Source organism: Amaranthus tricolor, chromosome 7 (assembly GCF_026212465.1).
Source record: "Amaranthus tricolor cultivar Red isolate AtriRed21 chromosome 7, ASM2621246v1, whole genome shotgun sequence".
NCBI classification, from domain to species: domain Eukaryota; kingdom Viridiplantae; phylum Streptophyta; class Magnoliopsida; order Caryophyllales; family Amaranthaceae; genus Amaranthus; species Amaranthus tricolor.
In genome coordinates this window covers 18,809,588-18,830,024 of record NC_080053.1, presented here as the reverse complement: position 1 = coordinate 18,830,024, position 20,437 = coordinate 18,809,588, and the positions used below count along the sequence as shown (strand labels likewise).

The 20,437-nt window shown below is 32.1% G+C and overlaps 3 protein-coding genes across 4 annotated transcripts; 2 read left to right on the top strand and 1 right to left on the bottom strand.

The window, feature by feature from the left end:
* The first annotated feature begins 1,532 nt into the window (after nt 1-1,532).
* LOC130817912 (protein WHAT'S THIS FACTOR 1 homolog, chloroplastic) lies at nt 1,533-5,903 on the top strand. 2 transcript variants are annotated; one of them, XM_057683880.1, is made up of 3 exons: nt 1,533-3,012; nt 4,922-5,050; nt 5,125-5,903. In XM_057683880.1, the coding sequence occupies exon 1, from the start codon at nt 1,617-1,619 to the stop codon at nt 2,943-2,945; it is 1,329 nt and encodes a 442-aa protein (XP_057539863.1). In that variant the 5' UTR covers nt 1,533-1,616; the 3' UTR covers nt 2,946-3,012; nt 4,922-5,050; nt 5,125-5,903. The 2 variants fall into 2 exon arrangements, with proteins under 2 accessions (XP_057539863.1, XP_057539862.1); XM_057683879.1 differs by having other exon boundaries at nt 4,922-5,903.
* A 93-nt stretch (nt 5,904-5,996) lies between these two features.
* LOC130817914 (uncharacterized) lies at nt 5,997-7,009 on the top strand. Its single transcript, XM_057683881.1, has one exon. It carries the CDS (start codon nt 6,167-6,169, stop codon nt 6,728-6,730), a length of 564 nt encoding a protein of 187 aa, XP_057539864.1. The 5' UTR covers nt 5,997-6,166; the 3' UTR covers nt 6,731-7,009.
* A 1,308-nt stretch (nt 7,010-8,317) lies between these two features.
* On the bottom strand, nt 8,318-13,374 carry LOC130817911 (stearoyl-[acyl-carrier-protein] 9-desaturase, chloroplastic-like). The gene is made up of 3 exons (XM_057683878.1): nt 13,105-13,374; nt 9,806-10,310; nt 8,318-9,124 (listed from the first exon to the last, which is right to left on the bottom strand). The coding sequence occupies exons 1-3, from the start codon at nt 13,236-13,238 to the stop codon at nt 8,564-8,566; spliced, it is 1,200 nt and encodes a 399-aa protein (XP_057539861.1). The 5' UTR covers nt 13,239-13,374; the 3' UTR covers nt 8,318-8,563.
* Nucleotides 13,375-20,437: the final 7,063 nt, after the last annotated feature.

The window sequence follows — 20,437 nt, the reverse complement described above, 5'->3', positions numbered from 1 at the left end:
ACTATTATTATTTGTCAATCAATATTGTTTACTTGTCATTTTTTACTTAAGAAAAAATACATTGAGCGACAAAAAAGTTAAACTTTTGGGCTTACAAGTGCAAAGGTGTGCTCAAAGAGGCATTTAGATCTGACTTATTGGTTTTAATTCGTGATCTTATTTAATGATGAAAGTCAATAATGTTTCAATTTATTTTTAGGAAAATTAAATTAAGTATAAACTTACTTGCTAAAATTCAGGATTTTAAAATTTGAATTATCTAAGCCAAATACTTAAAGTCTTATGTTTAGAATAATTCTAGTTAGTAGTTATAGTTTTTTATTTATCGATTTTGAGGGATAGGAGGTGGTGGTTTTGAGGCGACGCTGACCAATGATAGCGCTGGGTTGGGAGAGTATGGTGGTGACAGGTGGGTTGGATGGTATATTAGAGTTCAAACAACGTGTTTTGAACTCCAATATCACTAAGAGTATGAGGTTTTGTGATTAACAAAGTACACTTTCAATGAACTAATGTTTTTAAAAGGAAATAATGCAATAAAAATGACCCAAAGATTTAACGAGGTTCACCAAATTAAGGCTACGTCCTGCGGTGTGTAGTTTCTTACTTTCTCACTTATATTATCATAAAGGAGTTCAAAGAACTGTCAAATGGAGAATTACAATAGAGATGAAATTTATACTTGTGTTTAGGCTTAGGGATATTTGTGAATGTGTTACAATGGCATATAAGCCTCCTATTTATAGGAGATTATACTTTTAATGAGATCGCACACTTAATACAAGAGATTAATTACACATTAAACAACTTCAGAATACACACAATCGAATAAAAGGATTCAAAGTGAAGTCAAACAATATTGCTCGTTCGAGCCTATACCCAACTCGTTCGAGCAGCTTCAACCAGGAGCCACTGTCTCACGATCTGCAAAGTGCTCGTTTGAGCATACACTTTGCTCGTTCGAGCACAACTTCAATGTGCAATCTTTCATCTTCTGTTCCACGTGCTCGTTTAAGTCAAGTGCCATACTTGGATGCCCCGTTCCAGGAATCTTAGACTCTTGCAATTACCTCATTAAATCATTATTCATCACGTCTTTTAATTCTTGTGTTTAAGTCTTACTTCAATACCTTCATTACTTCATGCATTGAATCACACTCTTAAAAAACACATTCATTCACACACGTTAATCACCCATCTTAAATCTTTCATAAGAGTTCATCTTTATGCACACTCTAGTGTATAGTCATAAACGGGGCACTCAAATCTAAAAGATAAATTCAAAGATAGATTTTTATAATAGACCCACCTATAAGATTTTTAATAGTAGTAAATTTTCCTAAAATATAATTTAAAAATTCTTATTTTTTAAAAGAAAAATATGAATAGACTAATAAAATAACACCATATATTCATTTTCACTTTTTATATTGATCATTAATAAATTAAATTGGGATTTCTATAGAAAAACACAAGTCAAATTTTTTATATTTAGGGCATTTAAAAGTTTTAAATTCAAATTATCAGTTAAACACAATGTGTACAATACTTTTCCTTCCGATGCAGAAATACCGATCAAAACTTTAGCCTCTGTATACACAATTCATCAAACAAAAATGTCTCTAGGGCTAATAAACAAACTCAAACCCACCAAACAATTTCACCCTATTATACCCAATTCAATCCAATTTCGTCAAATGACAATAAGCAAAAGAGTACAAGACAGGAGCAAAAAAAAGCGAGTTCATGACCTGGAAATCGTCACTGAAAAATGGAAAATCTTCTCCAAAATCCATCATCTAATGGAGGTAATTAAATCTGAACCTGAACATATTATTTCCATTAGATTTCTTGAACAACATCGTCGCCAAATTAATCTCCCTAAACCCTATAAACTATCTGATTTCCTTCGAAAATCCCCTAAATTGTTTGAATTGTATAAAGATCGTAAGGGGACTTTGTGGGTTGGAATGACCCAAGAAGCTGAAGAATTGCTTCAAGAGGAAGAGAGGGAAATTCAAGCACATTCTGATAAGTTAGCTGAATTTGTGACTAGGGTTTTGATGATGAGTGTAGATAAGCGATTGCGGGTCGATAAGATTGCTCATTTTAGGAGGGATTTTGGGTTGCCATTGGATTTTAGGAACAACTGGGTGCATAATTACCCAAATTTATTTAGGTTAGTTAATTATGAGGCTGATGATGGGGGTGTTGATCATGAGTTTTTAGAACTTGTTAGTTGGAAAAATGAGTGGGCAGTTACTGAATTAGAGAAAATATTGGGAAGTTTTACCGGGGATGAATTGAATTCGCATTGTCCAGGGAAACTTTCATTGGCATTTCCAATGAAGTTTCCGCCAAATTTTAAGAAGGTGTTTAGGTTTGGTGGGACATTAGAGCATTTTCAGAAAAGAGAGTATTTGTCCCCTTATGCTGATGCTCGAGGGCTCGTGGCCGGATCACATGAATTCGATAAACGGGCAGTGGCTGTTATGCATGAATTGCTTAGTTTTACTCTTGAGAAGAGGCTGGTTACTGACCATTTAACCCATTTTCGACGTGAGCTTGTGATGCCTCAGAAGTTGATGAGATTGCTATTGAAGCATTTTGGTATATTCTATGTTTCAGAGAGAGGGAAGAGGTTTCATGTGTTTTTGAACGAGGCGTATGATGGGACTCAATTGATTGCAAAATGTCCCTTGGTTCTTTGGAAGGAAAAGGTTATGAATTTAATTGGTTACCGAGGAAAGAAAAAGAAGGTTGCTACTTTTGAGGAGTTTTCTGACATTGATGACAAGGACTTGTTCAAGAGTGATTCTGAAGATGAGAGATTCCGGATGAACCTTGAACAGGATAGTACAATGGGGGATTTAGATAGTGATATGCGTGTAAGTGATGCTGAGATGGACATTGAGGAGGTTTCTAGTGCTTATAAGGATGGTTAATCATCTTTTGGCCATGTTTTACTTTGCATTCCTTTGGATGATTCTTGGCCATACGTCTCAGTTTACTGTAAGATTCTTTAAACTATAGCTTTTTCTAAAATGTTTTATATTCTTTCAGTTGCCATAATTGTGTTTGCATCTTATTGTTAGCTTTGATATTTACTTACCAAAAGCTTGGTGTATTGAAGTCAACATCAGGGAGTTTAGCATAATATACTGTGATGGTTTGTACCATATAACTTATGAGATCGATGGTTTATTGGTGTCTATAAGTTAAATAGAAGTGCTAATTGTCTTTTCTGCATTATAGTTTATAACGTTGAAGGGAGTCTGTGCTAAGGCTTTCTGCTTGTAGGTTCCTCTTATAAATGTGGGTTCAGGGAAAAGCATATTCACAGTGAATTTAGTTGCTTCTTGTGCTAAAAATTCCCATTTTATAATTTTAGTGCACTTTTGTCTACTGGACATAGATCAACCTAGGTTGTTTCATGTGTTAGTTTGTGTCCTGATATTGCATTACGGTTTCCCCCTTGATCAATGGCAGCTTTGTGTCCGATTCAATATAAGAACCTTTTTTTTCTCCCCTATCACTTCATCTTGTAGGCTTGTTGGAGCTTTTTCTGAAGTCTTTCCCTTCGTGTTAATGTGATTCCTTTGATTTAAAGGTTTGTATGCACTTTTGACAACCAGAGCTGTAAGAGCTATGCAAATTTGAGCCTGTAGTATTTCACACATGCATTTATGTTTACTACCTAAAAGATGCTTTCATTAATTATGTAAAAATGATGAGGTGTTTATGAAATAAAGTTATGAAGGAATAACTCTCCATGAACTTTCAAACTGCACTAGCTTATTACCCCTATTATCTTACTAACAGAAAATAACAAAATGCGGTACACCAGCTGAAAAACTGTTGTAAACAGCAGTTAAAAACGAGTAAAGACTCCAGATTAATGTCATCTATTGCCCATTATTTCAAAATAAACCCCACTATTGGATAACTCAAAATAATTTCAACTGTTATACTCTTTTCTCAAAATATATTCAGATGACTTATAACCTGATAAAATGAGGAAAAATTATTTTTAAAAATTTTTAAAACAGAAATAATAAAAAAAAATTATGTTTTTCATTGAAAAAAAACCTCATACTGTAGGTAATTTCATATGATCATATCCAAGTCTATTTTTGGAAGAACCTTTGATTCATCCAATAATGAGGTTTATTTTAAGCTAATAAGCAATCATTGAGATTATTTTTGGACATTTTTCAAAAATGGAAGAGCTAGGAATTTTTTTCAATGTGGTTATTGTTTATCACAATTCTTAAATGACTTTCTCAAATCTCAAAATTCTCAAATAACTTCAAAATCTTGGCTTTTGGAAGATACTTATAAAACAAAAGCCTTATAGAATAATATATTTGGACACCAAGAATAGATAAACAAGTATTATAAAAAGGTCAGGACTTGGGAGTGAGATATAGACATTATACTATCTAGCAAGGAGGTCTTCTATGTGAATATAAAATAGGTAGATCACAATTCACAGGTACCAGTGAGGAGTTTGCATTATTTTGTGAAGAACATTAGTTATGGGAACGTTTCTTTTGGATACGTTTTTAGTGTGGTCGAGAATGTTTCTTGCTAACATTTACATGAAGAATTGTTGATGCATTCAAATTGTATGTTCACTTTCACACTTAAGGACTTTCATTAGGGAGACGTTAACAGTCCATGTTGTTGCAAGCCAGAAACTCTCAAGCAAAGAATATTCTGCTCAAGTTGTGAACAATTTGAATGAGCATTCTCTTAGAAAGAAGCAGCCTCGTATAAGTTCATAACCGTAAATACTATCTATGATGCATGAATTGATAAAGAACACTTGTTATCAGCTAAACATCTTACTGGTAGTCTCAAGGTTGAGTAAATGTGTCTGCAAGCTCCTAATACATCGTCTGGTGATGTGTATATACAGGTACCAATCCGTCTGATCGCAATTAGCGAGAAGAGAATCAAGAAGCTTGCACCTCAAATAGCAAGCCCAGGACAGAGCTGGTGCAACAGGGGTTGCTACAGCATTACCTGATTCTGACCTGCGATGATGGTAGCATTCATACATTCTAGATTAGCCGAAAAATATCAACATTTCTTATTAAGTATTTTTTGGTTGATTTTTAGGTATCAGTTTTGCAATTTTGCCCACAAGTTATCAACATGAATCCGATATAAATAAAGTCTGATAATAATAATAGTTGGAAGGTTTTTGAAACTCTTTTGTTCAAAAATATTCTTTGCCTGCTGTGCCTGTAAATTTGAGTGGCAATTGTTGAAGTTTCCTGTGAAGCTGTCATTGTAGTATGAAATATCAAGTACCAAATCATCCGGATGAATACTCAGACGAGCAAGTGTTGGCGAGGCAAGCCATGGTATAATCTGTGTTTGTGCTAGGACGAGCAAGTGTTAGCGAGCCAAGCGATGTATTTCTTTATCAAATATTGACCTTAATTTTCTTGTAGTATTTGTATTATGTCATTTTCATAGCAACTTTCTTTTCTGATATTGTCACCTTAATATTGGGGTGTTTGACAAAAAAACATATTGAATGCTTTTAGATTATTTTGACATAAAGATGGTTTGGTGGTACAACCTTCTAATTTTAGTGTTTGGTAAATTAACTGGTTAAACATTTTATTTTAAACAAGGTACTCTTAGCAGTAACATATGTTGATAATATTGTACAATTAGTGAGTGAATGAAAATTTTCTACATTTTAAGTTTTTAAACGAAATTGTGCTGATAATTTATTATAATAAATTACAATAAACATTATATTTCAATAAGTTTACATTTGATTTATATTTTATTATTCATCCACAGCAGGTATTTATTGGAAAAATATTATATTATCCATCACCAATTACAAAATTCAAGTCTTAAATCCAAATCTACTTCACAAGTGACGAATAAGCACTAGCCGTTGCACCTCCTTGCTGTCTTACAGGATACAACGCCCCCACCAACGGTCACTTTTCACGCCATTTTCCCCACTTTTCAAATATGACCGTTACTTTTCCCCCCATTTCATCCCCTAAATCTCAACAAATTCCCTTCACTTCTCTCACTCTGCTTCAAGAAACCTTGAACAACATCATCCCCAATTCCCATATTTCTCTCAATCTCCTCAAATCTTCCACCAATTCCATCAAATCAAATCAAAAAAATGGGTCTAACAATCGTCTCTCCATCAAGCTCAGAACCCCATTACAAGACCAAAAAACTCTTCCTTTACAGCAATTACATGCTCTTAGGAGCAGCCACAAGCTGCATATTCCTAACCCTTTCCCTCCGCCTCATTCCATCTCTTTGCGGCTTCTTCTTCATCCTCCTTCACCTCCTCACCATCCTTGGCGCTTTAGCAGGTGCTCATGCTGCCAGCACTGGTGCTCACTGCTGGTACGGTGCTCACATGGCCACCACAGTCCTCACCGCCATCTTTCAGGGATCCATATCAGTCCTTATCTTCACTAGGAGTGATGATTTCTTGGTTAGCCTTAAATCCTATGTTGAAGAGAGTAGTGGGGTTATGATCTTGAAATTGGCTGGTGGACTTTGTGTGCTTATGTTCTGTTTGGAATGGATTGTTCTTACTGTTGCCTTCTTCTTAAAGTATTATGCTGTTGTTGAAGGTGATGTTAATGGCGGAATGAAAAAGAGTACAGCTAAAGTTGGAAGTTCAGATGAAGAATTGGGCTATTTGCCTTACCCTGCTGGACTTAATGTGTAGAAATTGATAGAGAAAATTAAGCAAATTGAAAAGGGCATTGCTACTTTGATGCCATGATTAGGATGATGATGTTAATTGTTATGTGTTTTAAATGAATTGAGTATTCTTTCATTCTTTAATTTCTGTAATTTTAATGTGGTTTTGGTGTAATATTCTTAATGGGTTATATGGTATATGTATAATGTAAGTTGTAATAGAGATTATATTAAGAAATCTTTTTTATTTTTTATTTTTTTTACTATTTCAGGAGTATGCTATATGATTAATAGCTATAAAAATTTGCATTTGTTTCTTAATCTATTTTATCTTCTGTTTTAATTGATATTTATCTTCTTACAAGTATAAATTGCTTAAATTTAACAGCTTTGCAATCATTCTATTAAATTTGTCATAATTTTTTTAATATGTTCCATAAAATTTACGGCAATTCAATTTTTAGCTATAATTACACATTTTAACTTACTAAAAACTCTCCCCTTAAGTACATTTAGCCCCAAAAACAAGCTGGTAGACGACGTTTATTCATATTGTGGCTGCTAATTTGTGATCTTTAAAAGTGAAGATCTCTTATTGTTATCCTTGAATAATTTTGTTAAATTGATTTTAGATTGAATTTGGATAATTTTTGGAACTTGGATATTATAGTAGGGCATATTAGTATGCTTGAAAGGATCTAATAAAAAATTGGAAGTCATTTTGTGCTCCAAGGGAGATAAAATGAAGCATTAATTCTGGATCCTGATTGATTTTGAACACCTAGGGTTCAGATTTTACCGTGCAACAACGGGTATACAATAACTTCAGCTTAGGAACTTCACAAGTTTATGCCTTTAATTATTTTTCAAAGATCAATGGATTTTAACACAAATAAATGTACTGTCTCAAATTTCACTCAAATACAATCAACGGATTTTGAATGATCATTCAACAAATGGAAAATGGTAGATAAATGGAGCACACGACAAATTCCAAAACTCGATTCTTTGTGTTAATTTCTGTTCAAAACTTAGTTTAATTGATGATAGTATTAGATGTAGTGATAGTGGAGACCCATTTTATTGCGGTTAGAGATGTTCATTTGGGTTATTTATTAAGTTGATTTCAAGTTACGTGTTTCGGATCGGTTTAAAATTAATTCTTGTATTTATGTTAGTTTTTATGTAATTGTAAATTAATTTTTGAAATTGAGTCAAATCGAGTTCGATTACAAATTGAGTAAATATAGGATTATCGAGTGTGTTTTAGCACCACCTCTTTCTTCTTTGGATGATCGAGTACAAACAATCCACTTCATTGTTGAAACTCATTTTGAAGGAGAAAGAAATAAAGGATAATAGTATTAGATAAAAATCAAAATTTCTTAATCTAGTCAATCTGGACTATAGTCAATTGAAAAACAACTGCAAAACATGAGAGATTCTGAGCATGTTTAACATGTTCGACAGCACAGAGCGTCGAAAAATTTGAGGCCTCAATATTAAATTACATTGTATATGTTAAGTGTTTAAAGATAGAAAAGTTATTTTAAAATTGCACAGGCCTTTAAAGAATTTAACAATTTTTGCTCCGCCACTACAGCAAAATAAATAGTGTTAAGAAAGAGGTCATTCATTTATAAGCTTTATAAACAAACTAATCCAAGAAGGCTGTAGATCCAACGTAGGATCTTGTTTTACTCATACAACATATTTTAGACATGGGTAGCTTTACCAAACCTACAAGTTTCTCTATTCTTGAACTGCTCAACATTCAAACAAAAGTATCTACACTAACTAGACTTCTTTCCAACATCATCTTCAAACATAAAGAATCTTACTTGAGGGACAATAACTTTTAGACGGTCAATTGTTTACCAAAAATCCAGCTGAAAGGAGCAAGAGACGCTTGTTTTGCCCGAGCTTGAGCTCTCTCCTCGAGTTTCCTAATCCTTGGGGCCAATCCGCACACAAAATCTTGTGCTTTATGTCCCTCGCCAGAAAGCCCTGTCACTTTTTCTACATTCCATCGCTGAACAAGAAACTCCAAGATGTCCGCATAGTCCCTGGCCGTGTAGACTCCAATGCGTTGAGCAACTGACGAGTAATTGTCGAAAAGGTTGTCATCCATACCATCGTACATTAAGTGAGCAGGCATAGACACCTTCTTTCTCATCATGTCGGCTAAAGCCAAGATTGTGCCATCTGGATCAAGCTCAAAGAGTTTTTCGACTATTTTCGTGTATGCAGTTTCGTGACGCTTTTCATCTGCAGCGATAATACCACACACCTGGGCAAGTTTAACATCACCATGGTCTTTGGCTAACCTTGCAGTATTACCGTGAGAGATGAAGGTAGCTCTCTCTTGGAATGAAGTGTAGATGAAACCAAGATACGGGTTGTTCTCGGTTTTTGGATCCTGTAATTGACATAAAATATGATATGAAGAAACCTGAAAGCAGTAAATTTCCGAGAAGGCGGAAAGGGATGCCAAAACATTGTCTAGGTGTAGAGAAGAGCGATCCTGATCCTATTAGCCTAGTTTTCGATGTCTTCGGTAAACAAAGCTTATGACCATAAGTAATTTATTTAGGAAAAATTACCAAGAATAATCCAATCTTTTCATGATTTTCCTACAATAATCCCACCTATTGATTAACCATGATTATCCCAACTTTATGGGGTTTTTGCTTAGAGCAAACTTGGGTAACCCAATGACTTACTATAGCAAGTTCTTTTTAAAAAAAAACGATGAATAAAAAAAATGTCGAAAAAAATGTTAAAAAATGTTAAAATGCTTTGAGAAATTTTTATGTAAATTTTCAAAATTTTTCTCTAACTTTGTATTAATTTTCAGTTTATTTTTTTGGTAAATTATCTACTATAGTAAGTCATCATGGTCCTTAAGTTTACTCTAGGCAAATACCCCATAAAGTTGAGATTATTCATTATTAATCAATAACTGAGATTATTGTAGGAAAATCATGAAAAGGTTGGATTATTCTAGATAATTTCTCTATTTATTTATTTTTTATTTTGAAATGATTCAAACCATAAGTAATTATTCAATGAACACATAGAAAAGATTCAAAAATCTCACCATTCCTGATCCTATCAGGTATTGGATTGTCTTCTCTATTTGCTTCATATCAACTCGTCCAGAGAGGTAAAGATACTTGTTAAGCAGATCACCATGCCGGTTCTCTTCCGCAGTCCATGCCCTCGTCCATATAGCCCAGGGAGACAGACTCGCACCAGTCTCATCCCGAACTCCATCCAATGTGTTAAGCATGGTCTGATAAGTTGGAAGGGCTTCTTCTGTAATCATATCCCCGACCAAAACTACAAAGTAGTCATCAGGGATTTCTTTAGTTCTTTCCCTCAGCTCTTTGACTTGCTCTTCAAACCCTTCTGATGCAGGGTCCGGGAGATAGTCTTGCGGTTGCCAACACTTCTCAACGGGCTTTAGAAGCCCGAGAAGGTTCTCCTCGGCCCAATTTTCTAATGATTTAAACATCTCCATCTTTTGGGGCGGCATTGAGTGAGTCTTCTGCACTTGCACTTCTCTTGGAGGCATGTAAGGTTTTTTACCATTTGGAACCTCCCTATATCAAAAAAAAAAAAAAGGGTCAAGTATATGTAGAGGTAAAGAGGCGAGATCAAGAAATAAACTGAATTTTTCATTATGCCAAATTCATGTTTTAGCAGATGCAAGTATTCCCTAATGGCATTCCTGCACTTAAAGAGACAAGGACAAAGACAACACTTTCAATTACCTTAACAACATGTTTGGTAATCGGTACTAAATGGTAGGAATGGTATTGGAAAATTAGTGTAATTTTGATGGGTTCATCTCTTAACTACTTTAATGACCATGCTTATTCTCCTTCAACAATTTCATTTTCTTCACATTATCCATTCTCATGCATTACCATTTAAACATGCGAACATGCGGTATTAGGTGATAATGGAAAATTGTGAACAAAAAAACTTTTTAATGATCAAACTTTCACTACCTTGGGAATGACATGATTCATATCATGAAAATTTCACTACAAATCATTCTCATTACCATAGTAGTTCATTAACTTGTCAAGAATTTGACATGGGTACTTGAGGAGTCATGATGGCTATTGACAACATGACATAATCATCAAGAGACAAACGCCTGATAATTTATACGGCCTACGGCTCAGAGCAATAAATTGATGCAACAATGGCACATCAAAGTTTAAACTAAACTCAGGACACATCAAGTAAAAAAGGCACTATTAATGGTAAGTTTACGTGCAAATTAGGAAGAAAAAATGACCCATCAAAATCCAAGGTAATTTTTTTTATTTTTTACAGGGTAGGCTAAACGAAGGGAGAAGGCTAAGTGAGAATCAAACTCAGGACCTTTCTTGGAAAATGGTACTCGGTCACCAACTCAGATAAGAACTCAAATCCATGGTAAGTCAAATGTCAGTCATCAGAGGTAAATTGTGCTTTTCATTTTAAAATTTCCATTTCATATTAGATGAGGTAATTAGCAGAAATGAATGACAAGCAACATTGCATTACCATAATTAACAGGTTCATGTACAAATGTACAATGTCCTCGCTTATAAAAGCTATTACCGAGTCGGGTTGTTGGTACCCAAGTTACATTCTTCATTATTGCAAGTTCCACATATATCAAAAACAAAAAATGGAGAACCAAGTCAAAATCAGAAAACCATCTTATCATGAGGAAGGTAATATAAACTTAAAGTCACATTCTTTAACGAACATCTTAGACGATAAGACCTCATCTTGCTTCCCAGGTCTAAATAGATTGAATAACATTAAAAGCAACTTCAACAACCTGTAATGTTCCATCATCATTTCAAGCTACCGAAAGGAACAGCTAACAGAATATAGTTTTACAAAGAAAAACATGGCCATCCAACACTTTAACTACAAATAATTTACAAAATTTTTAAGAGAAGTCATCAAGTTATCAACTACCGTTACAAGTATGATGAAAAATTACTCCTAGGTTACTAATTTACTCACTATTATTAATTAATTACCAGTATCAAAGGTGAACTCAAGATACTAATATATACATGTGTTCTGAACCAAAATGTCATTCTTTGTGTTACTCCGTCTGTTACACAATCTAATATTAATATTATTTAATTCAAATGACTTCTACATGACCTAGTCAAACCCAGGCCTAGATTCCCCATGGTTAATACACATGCTCCATTGTTGGAGAGCTGAAATCATCTCCCAAATAAAAGAAATAGAAGTATGACAATTCATAAGTTCTGAAGTACATTTATCACTAAATTCATTTTTGCAAAACTCCTTAATAATTGAAATTACAATGCTAGGAACACATTAATTAAAATCCAATGACTATAATTGAGCTCATTTCATAAAATAAGAAACCCAAACTTGTCATTCATCAACAAAACTCAATTGATCTCCAAAAAATTGAGCATCAAATAAATTTTCAAGATTGCAAAAACAAGTACAAATTTTTAACAAAAAAGTAAACAAATTTGTCGGTTCAATTTGTCATAATAGTGACAAAACTTCAAATTTTAGCAAGATTATGGAAAAATATATAAAATATTAAAAAGTAAAAATTACCGTGAATAATACAACGTTTCGTTAATTTCGTTATAATAATACCAACTTTTAATTAATTCTGAATAACACCAACTTAGGAGGCTTTTATCCTAGAATAATACAAACTTTAGTTTATTAGCTAATTTACCGTTTTTATTGTCATATAATCTCCTACAGTTTGAATTTAACATGTTGGGGATATTCTTGAGAAACACCCCTAAGTTGTTATTATTTATAGCTAATTAAAAGTTGGTATTATTGCTAGGAAATAAACAAAAGGTTGTATTTTTCCTGATAATTTTTCCTATTAAAATTAACAATACTACATATATATTCATCTATATCTAACACATAACATAACATAATAATTCTTTACCAACCAGTCTACCATCATACATCCTATTTCATACCATAGCAAACATTCTTAGGTTACTAAACATGCCCACAAACAAAATGACATAAAAATCAAGCAATAAAACAACAAAAAAACTGAGAAATTTAAACTCAAAAGTTGAATAAAGATCATAACAAATCACAACCTGCGTTAAGATCAAATACCGAAGAAAAAAAATTAAAGGTATCAATTTGGAAAAGGGAAAATAAAATCACAATCAAAGTAAGAAAAATTCAATTAAAAAATCACATAACCACATACAAAATTATAATTATTAATAAAATTAATGACCTATTCCATATAGGGGTAAATAAATTCGATCACAATAAATAAATTACACAAATGAAAAACAAAAAATGAATAAAGGTAATTAAATTAAAAAAAAAAAAGAAAAAGGAGCTAACTTTGAGGTGATTCCAATGGTGGAAGCCGTGAAAACACGATGAGAAGATCTGAGTTGATGAGATCGAGGAAATATGAATGAAGAAGATGACTTTGATGACTGCAATGTTAATGGGTGTTGAAATTTCAATGCCATTTTTTCTGGGAATTGTTTAAAGGTAGTGTTTTTTTGAGGGGTTTTTGGGAGCTTAAAGTTGAAGGGAAAAGAGGAAAAAGAAATGGACGAAGAAAGGACGATCTCAACGAGGAAGCCAAAGAAAGTGCAAACTGTGGAGTATCAAAATTTAGATTTTGAAACAAATATTATCACTATTTAATTATATAAAAAAAAGTAAAATATTATTACAATATTATTACTCATTAAAAACTTTATCAGCAAAAATTTAATGGGATAAAAATATAAACGAAGGGAAAAAGAGTGCAATGAGTATGATTCTCCCTCTGAGTTCGACAAATATCTCGTAGATGACACATTTCAATTTTATGTACAAGTTGTTCAAGATTTTCACTTGATTGAATTTGTTTTACTTTTACTATTTTATACTTCTGGAGGTCATGTGCGAAAAAAAGTTTTGGTGCTGTGTGTTTGGTTCTATCCCCTTTTATAAAGCCTTCATTAACTTGTTCAATACAACTGGTATTGTCTTCAAAAATTATAGTTAGAGAATTTATTATCGAGTTTATCCCACATTCTTCTTGAATATGGCCAATTACTGACCTTAACCAAACGCATTTTCTACTTGTTTCATAAAGGACGATCAATTCTGCATGGTTTGATGATGTAGCTGTCAGTGTCTGTTTTGAGGATCTTCGAGATATTGCAATACCTCCATATGTGAATACATATCTATTTTTTGATTTAGCCTTATGGGGATCTGATAAGTATCCAGCATCTGCATATCCAACAAGATTAGCATCTTGCTTTGATCGATAAAATAATCCGAGATCTTTAGTTCCTTGAAAGAGCAGAACAAATGTTTTATCCCACTCCAACGTCTCTTTCTTGGTGAATTGTTATACCTAGCTAATAAATTAACAGCGAAAGCAATATCAAGTCTTGTATTATTAGCTAGATACATCAGAGCTCCAATTGCGCTTAAGTATGGCACTTCAGGGCCAAGAATCTCCTCGTCTTCTTCACAAGGTTGAAATGGATCATCTTTTGGTTTTAATGATCGCACGATCATTGGAGAGCTCAACGGATGAGCTTTGTTCATCTGAAATCTTTTTAGAACCTTTTCTGTATAATTGGATTGGTGCACAAAGATTCCACCCCTTAAGTACTCTATTTGTAATCCAAGGAAAAATTTTGTTTTCTCAAGATCTTTCATTTTAAATTCTTTCATGAGGTAATTTGCAGTTTGTTCAAGCACTTTGGGAGTTCCAATGATGTTTTAATTATCAACATAAATTACAATTATGAAAAATCCTGACTAAGTCCGTTTAATAAATGCACAAAGATTGATTTGATCATTTTTAAATCATTCTTTTAAGAGATATTCACTAAAATGGTTTTACCACATCCTTCCAGATTGTTTCAGTCCATAAAGTGACCTTTTCAGCTTTATGGAAAACATTTATCGTGATTTGTAGTTTTCTGCTAATTTAAGTCCTTCAGGGACTTTCATATAAATGTCTGTATCAAGTGATCCATATAAATATGCGGTCACAACATCCATAAGTCGCATTTGCAACCTGTTTGAGACAGTTAGACTTATCAAAAATCTTAGTGTAGTTGCATCTATTACAGGAGAATACGTTTTCTATAATAAATCCCTAGTCTTTGGGAAAAACCTTGTGCTACAAGTCGCGCCTTATATCTAACCACTTCATCTTTCTCATTCCTTTGTCTTACAAAAACCATTTATAATTGACCGGTTTTATACCATTTGGTGTTTGGGTAATTTGTCCAAAAACTTCTCGTTTCTCAAGTGACTTTAATTATGATTGAATAGCATCTTTCCATTTTGGCCAATCATTCCTATGCCGACATTCTTGCATCGTCCTTTGTTTTATATCATTTTCATCAAGTGTTATTTCGGTGGCAATTGAATGAGCAAGTGCGTCATTAACAATAACATTCTTTCGATTTATTTGCCTTTTAGTTGAAATGTAATTAATCGAAATTTCGTTGTTATCTTTTATATCATTATTTTCTTCTTCTCTGAGATTTTCATCCTTATCTCGAAAACTTGTTTCTTTACAATTCATTGAAGAAGTAATATTGATAACATTTGCCATTTTATTCAACTTTTTGAATTTTCTTTGTTTCAAATCTTTTGAACCAAGTGGCCTTCCACGCTTTCGGCGTGCAATAGATTCATTTTCAGTGGCTTTGTTATCAATGGGAATTTCAATTCGTGCCGGAACATTTGCCGCAGGAATATATGATTTTGTCACTTGCTTTGTTTCTACAAATGCAACAGGTAATCTGTTTGCAATATATTGATTATGGACAATTTTTCTAACTTCTTGTTTGGAAGCATCTGTTTTTGGATCATATGTTTTCAAATGAATTGCATTCCACGTGAGATCTATTTCCTTCTTGTTTGGGTCCACTTTCTTTCCCCCTAAGGATGGGAATATTGTCTCATTAAAATGATAATCTGCAAATCTAGCATTAAATAGATCACCAGTCATTGGTTCTAAATATTTGATAATTGATGGGCATTTAAATCCAATATAAATTCCCATCTTTCTTTATGAACCTATTTTTCTACGTTGGGATGGTGTAATAGGGACATATATTGCACATCCAAATATTTTCAAGTGTGATGTATTTGGTTCTTGACAATGCACTAATTGCTGTGGTGAATTTTTATGATAAGCACTTGGTCTCAATCTTATCAATGATGATGTACGTATTATTGCATGGCCCCACGCAGATGATGGCAATTTCGACCTCATTAATAATCATTTTGCTATTAATTGGAGTCTTTTAATCAATGATTCAGCCAAACCATTTTGAGTATGAACATGAGCTACTGGATGTTCTGCGTCAATTCCAATTGACGTACAATAATCATTAAAAGTTTGAGATGTAAATTCTCCGGCATTGTCAAGCCTTATTCGCTTAATTGTATGATCTAGAAATTGATTTCTCAATCGAATGATTTGAGCAAGTAATTTCGCAGATGCCACATTTCTAGTTTGTAGGAGACTTACATGTGACCATCGTGTTAAGACATCAATCAATACCATAAAATATCTAAATGGCCCAGAAGCAGGATTAATTTGCCCACATATATATCCATGAATTCTTTCTAGAAATTTAGTAGTTTCAGTAGCAATTTTATTTAAAGATGGTCTAATTATCAATTTACCTTGTGAGCATGCAGAACATGCTAATTTATTTGGTTGGGGAATTCTCATTTTCTTCATTGGATGCCCAATTGAATTTTTATTAATTTTTCGTATCATTCCCACACCGGGATGACCCAATCGGTCATGCCATAAATTCATCATTGCTTTATTATCTAACTTCTGGTTAGACACCATGTTTATCTCAACCGGTTTTATATCAATACGATATAATCCTGATGAGTATGCTGGTAATTTTTCATACATGCTTTCTTGCCGCATTTTTCAGACGTGATGCATAAATATTCAGTATGATTTTCGGTCATTGTTTCTAAATGATAACCATTTTGGCGTACATCTTTGAAACTTTTGAGATTTCGTCGAGATTTACTCGAATATAAAGCATCATTAATTACTAGTTTTGTCCTATTTGAAAGTATTATTTGAGTTTTTCCAAATCCTTCTATTAGTTTGGTAGTTCCAGAGATTGTGGTGACATCTGCTTTCACCATCTTCAACTCAGAAAAGTATCTTTGTGCTTTAGGATAGTGTGAGTTGTTCCACTATCTAGGAGGAATTGATATTTAAACCCATTTTCAAATTGATCCATATCCTCATATTAAATAAATAGATGATTAGTTAAAATAAAATTTCATTAACCTTAGATAACATCAATACATAAAAAAATAAAAAAATAAAAAAGAGATTGCATATAAAAAGAAAATACAACTAAGTAAGCATCACAATATTGTTAAGAAAAATTCAAATATCTTCGTCATATTCTTTATCATTTTCATCGCCATCCAAATAGAAGTCTGAAAGGTCAAGATTAGGCATTGACGTGCTTGCTTTATTATAAGGACCAACATGAGGCATTAAGGTGCTTGCTTCATTAAAGTTTGCTTCCTCACCTTTTTCCTTTTTCTTTTAGGAAGCTAGATACAGCTCCACCATATGTTTGGCAGGACGACATGTACGTGCCCAATGCCCTGTCATGCCACATTTGTAACAAATACTTTCTTTTCCTTCTTGAGGCTATTTTTATTGTGATATCCAACTTGTTTCCCCTTCGAGAATTATTATTGTAATAACCATTTTGACAATTCTAGGGAAAGTGGCCTCTACCGAATCCTTGGAACTTTCTACCATGTCCATTAAAATTTCCACGACCTTGTCCTCGTCCTTTTCCTTGAAAATTTTCGCGTCCTCTACCACGGTTATTATAATTTCCACGACCTTTATTTTCAACAACATATGCTTCAGGCACATGTGTTTCAGTAGAGTGTGTCTCACGGATAACTTGAGATCCAATAAGTTTCATATTATATTTTTTCCAGACAAGATTATTATGTTGTTTAGCAGTGAGAGTACTACAATCAGATTTGAATATCTTTTGAAATTTCTTTCCCTATATTGTTGTTGCAGAATAATATTTGATGGGTGAAAAGTAGATAATGTTTGTTCAATCATTTCTGCATTTGTAACAGACTCAAAATTCTTAATTTTGATCTTCCGATTAATTATTTCGAATTTTCAATTCAAATCTCTAGTCCTTTAATTATCACTTTCAAACCATCTTAAATTCCTAAACCTTTTCCGATTTTTTAATTTCTTTCAAATATTAAACTTTAAAATAGTATTTTGTTTAAAATCGTTTTATAAGCACTAAAATATTATTTTATTATTTTATAGTACGAAAAGTAAAATTTTATTATTATATTCACGGTTTTATAAAACGTTAAGTTTTAACTTTCTTCCTTAAACTAACATTCCTACTTATTATTTTAACATTATAACTTTGATTTAATTATTTTATATATAAAAATGATTCGTATTTTTATTATTAACTTTAAGTATACTTTAAGCAAAATTTTCTAAGTAAACTACATATTTTCATTATCAAATTTATCCATTATTTTAAAGCATATTTACTTGTACATACTAGATCAAAAATTTGATAAACCAAAATCTTTTCTATAGTAACCCATGATGTTCATCACTTACACAAGTTATCACCATTTCCTTACACAGGCTAACCTTCTTCTACACTCCAAACTCTTACACATTCACTTACACACTCTAACTCTTACACATTCACTTACACATTCTAAATCACTTACACAAGTTAACCTTCTTCTATACTCCTAAAATACGTTTTCATACAATCTAATGAACTACAAAGTTGTCCAAACCCATTATAAATACCCCTCTTAGTCATGAGATCACTTACACCACCATCATCAAATCTTTCTAACATTCATTCTTAGATTTTCACTTCATTTAAATCTTACTACCTTAATACCTTTATTATTAATTGAAGAAATTCAAGAAGAAGATGAAGCTTAGAACACTTTTTATTTAGCTAAATTATCATCATTATGGAGCATTATTGGGTTATTACTTTGGGTACTTAATGTATTATTATTTTTGGAGTTTGGATTTAATTATTTTGGGAGTTTAGAAGATTATCATTATTTTGGGAGTTTGGATTAATTAACTTTGGATCATTATTATCTATCTTGGAGGCGTTATTTCTTATTATTTACCTAATTAGTACTTAGTACTAATCCTTGATGTTAGTATCGTATTACTTCTTACCCTACTCTTTTTGTGGAATTTTACATTATATTTACTTTATAATATGCAAAGTATGAAATATATTGATATGTTTTAGTAGAAAGTTAGTTTAATGAAATTATGATCAAGATTATATTAAGTATGTGTATGCTAAAAGTATTTTTAGTATGTTAATTTAATAATCTTTGAACAAGTTTATGAAGTTGGGTGTAAAATTATATTCTAGTGATATTAAGTATGATTTATGTTATAAACTAGTGCTAATATGTTTATGAGTTAAGTTTTACATTAGGAATGCTATTATTTTTTTGTATGTTAGAATTTTTATTAATATGTTTATGTTAGCCTTCAAACTAGTTTATAAGGTAGTAAGTTAATTTATGAACGTATTTTACTAAGTATGATTATATTAAGAATATTGTTATTATACTTTATTTTGAGATTTAAGTTTATCCTTAAAGTTATAGTAATTTATATGTTATTGCGTAAAGTTTTTATTTTTGTAAGTGGTTATAGTAAATTATTTAAAGTTTTTATTGCGTAAATTAAGTCGTAATTTTTATGTGAAAAGGACCCAAAACACTCATAGACCATTCGACCACTATCATATAATAAAAAAAAGAGTTTGATTTACTATCTTAAATTATTACAACTATTTTTGTGATAATAATAAGATAATAATTTAAAAAGATATTTTTGAGAAATTTTTTATAAGTTATTAAATATTAAAGTGTTTTTCTTGAATACATTAAATTTCATAATAAAAGTAACTTTTAGTCACTATTTAGTACAAACTATTTTATTTGCTAACTATTTGACCAAAATTGATGTAAAATGATGTAAAAGTATTTTTTAGTAAACTTGCCGTTCAAACTATGTGTGATATATTGATTTTGTGAAATTACAAGTTTTACTTGTTTTATAATTAGAAATATTGACTTTTGCGAAAATTATAAGTTTGACTTTTTTTTAAACTAGAAATATTGATTTTTGTGAAATTATATGTTTTATTTATTGTAAAGATGAAAATGTTGATTTTGTAACTTATTTAAAGAGAAATAGATTTTAGTAGCTACTTGTGGGAAATATTAATTTGGAGATTATTGATAGAATATTAAGTTATTAGTGTGAATTTTGCGAGCTAAAAGTTATAAATAAAATTTAATGTGTAAAAATTCAATAATGAATGTATAAAGACATAAAGGTTACTTTTACGTTATGATTTAGAATTTTATTAAATAAAAGAGGTTATAACCTAAGTTGATCAAAGTCAATGTCAAATTGTAGTAATAAAAATGTGATGTACTTGTATGAATGAATATTGATTGAATGACCTGATAGTAAGGTAATGTCGAACCATGGATCGGCAAGTAAAATCCCGGCGTCCGTATTGACTGACACGTAAAATGCGATGTAAGACAGGGGGTTAGCTACCTATCCTGTAGAGCTCGAGCATTA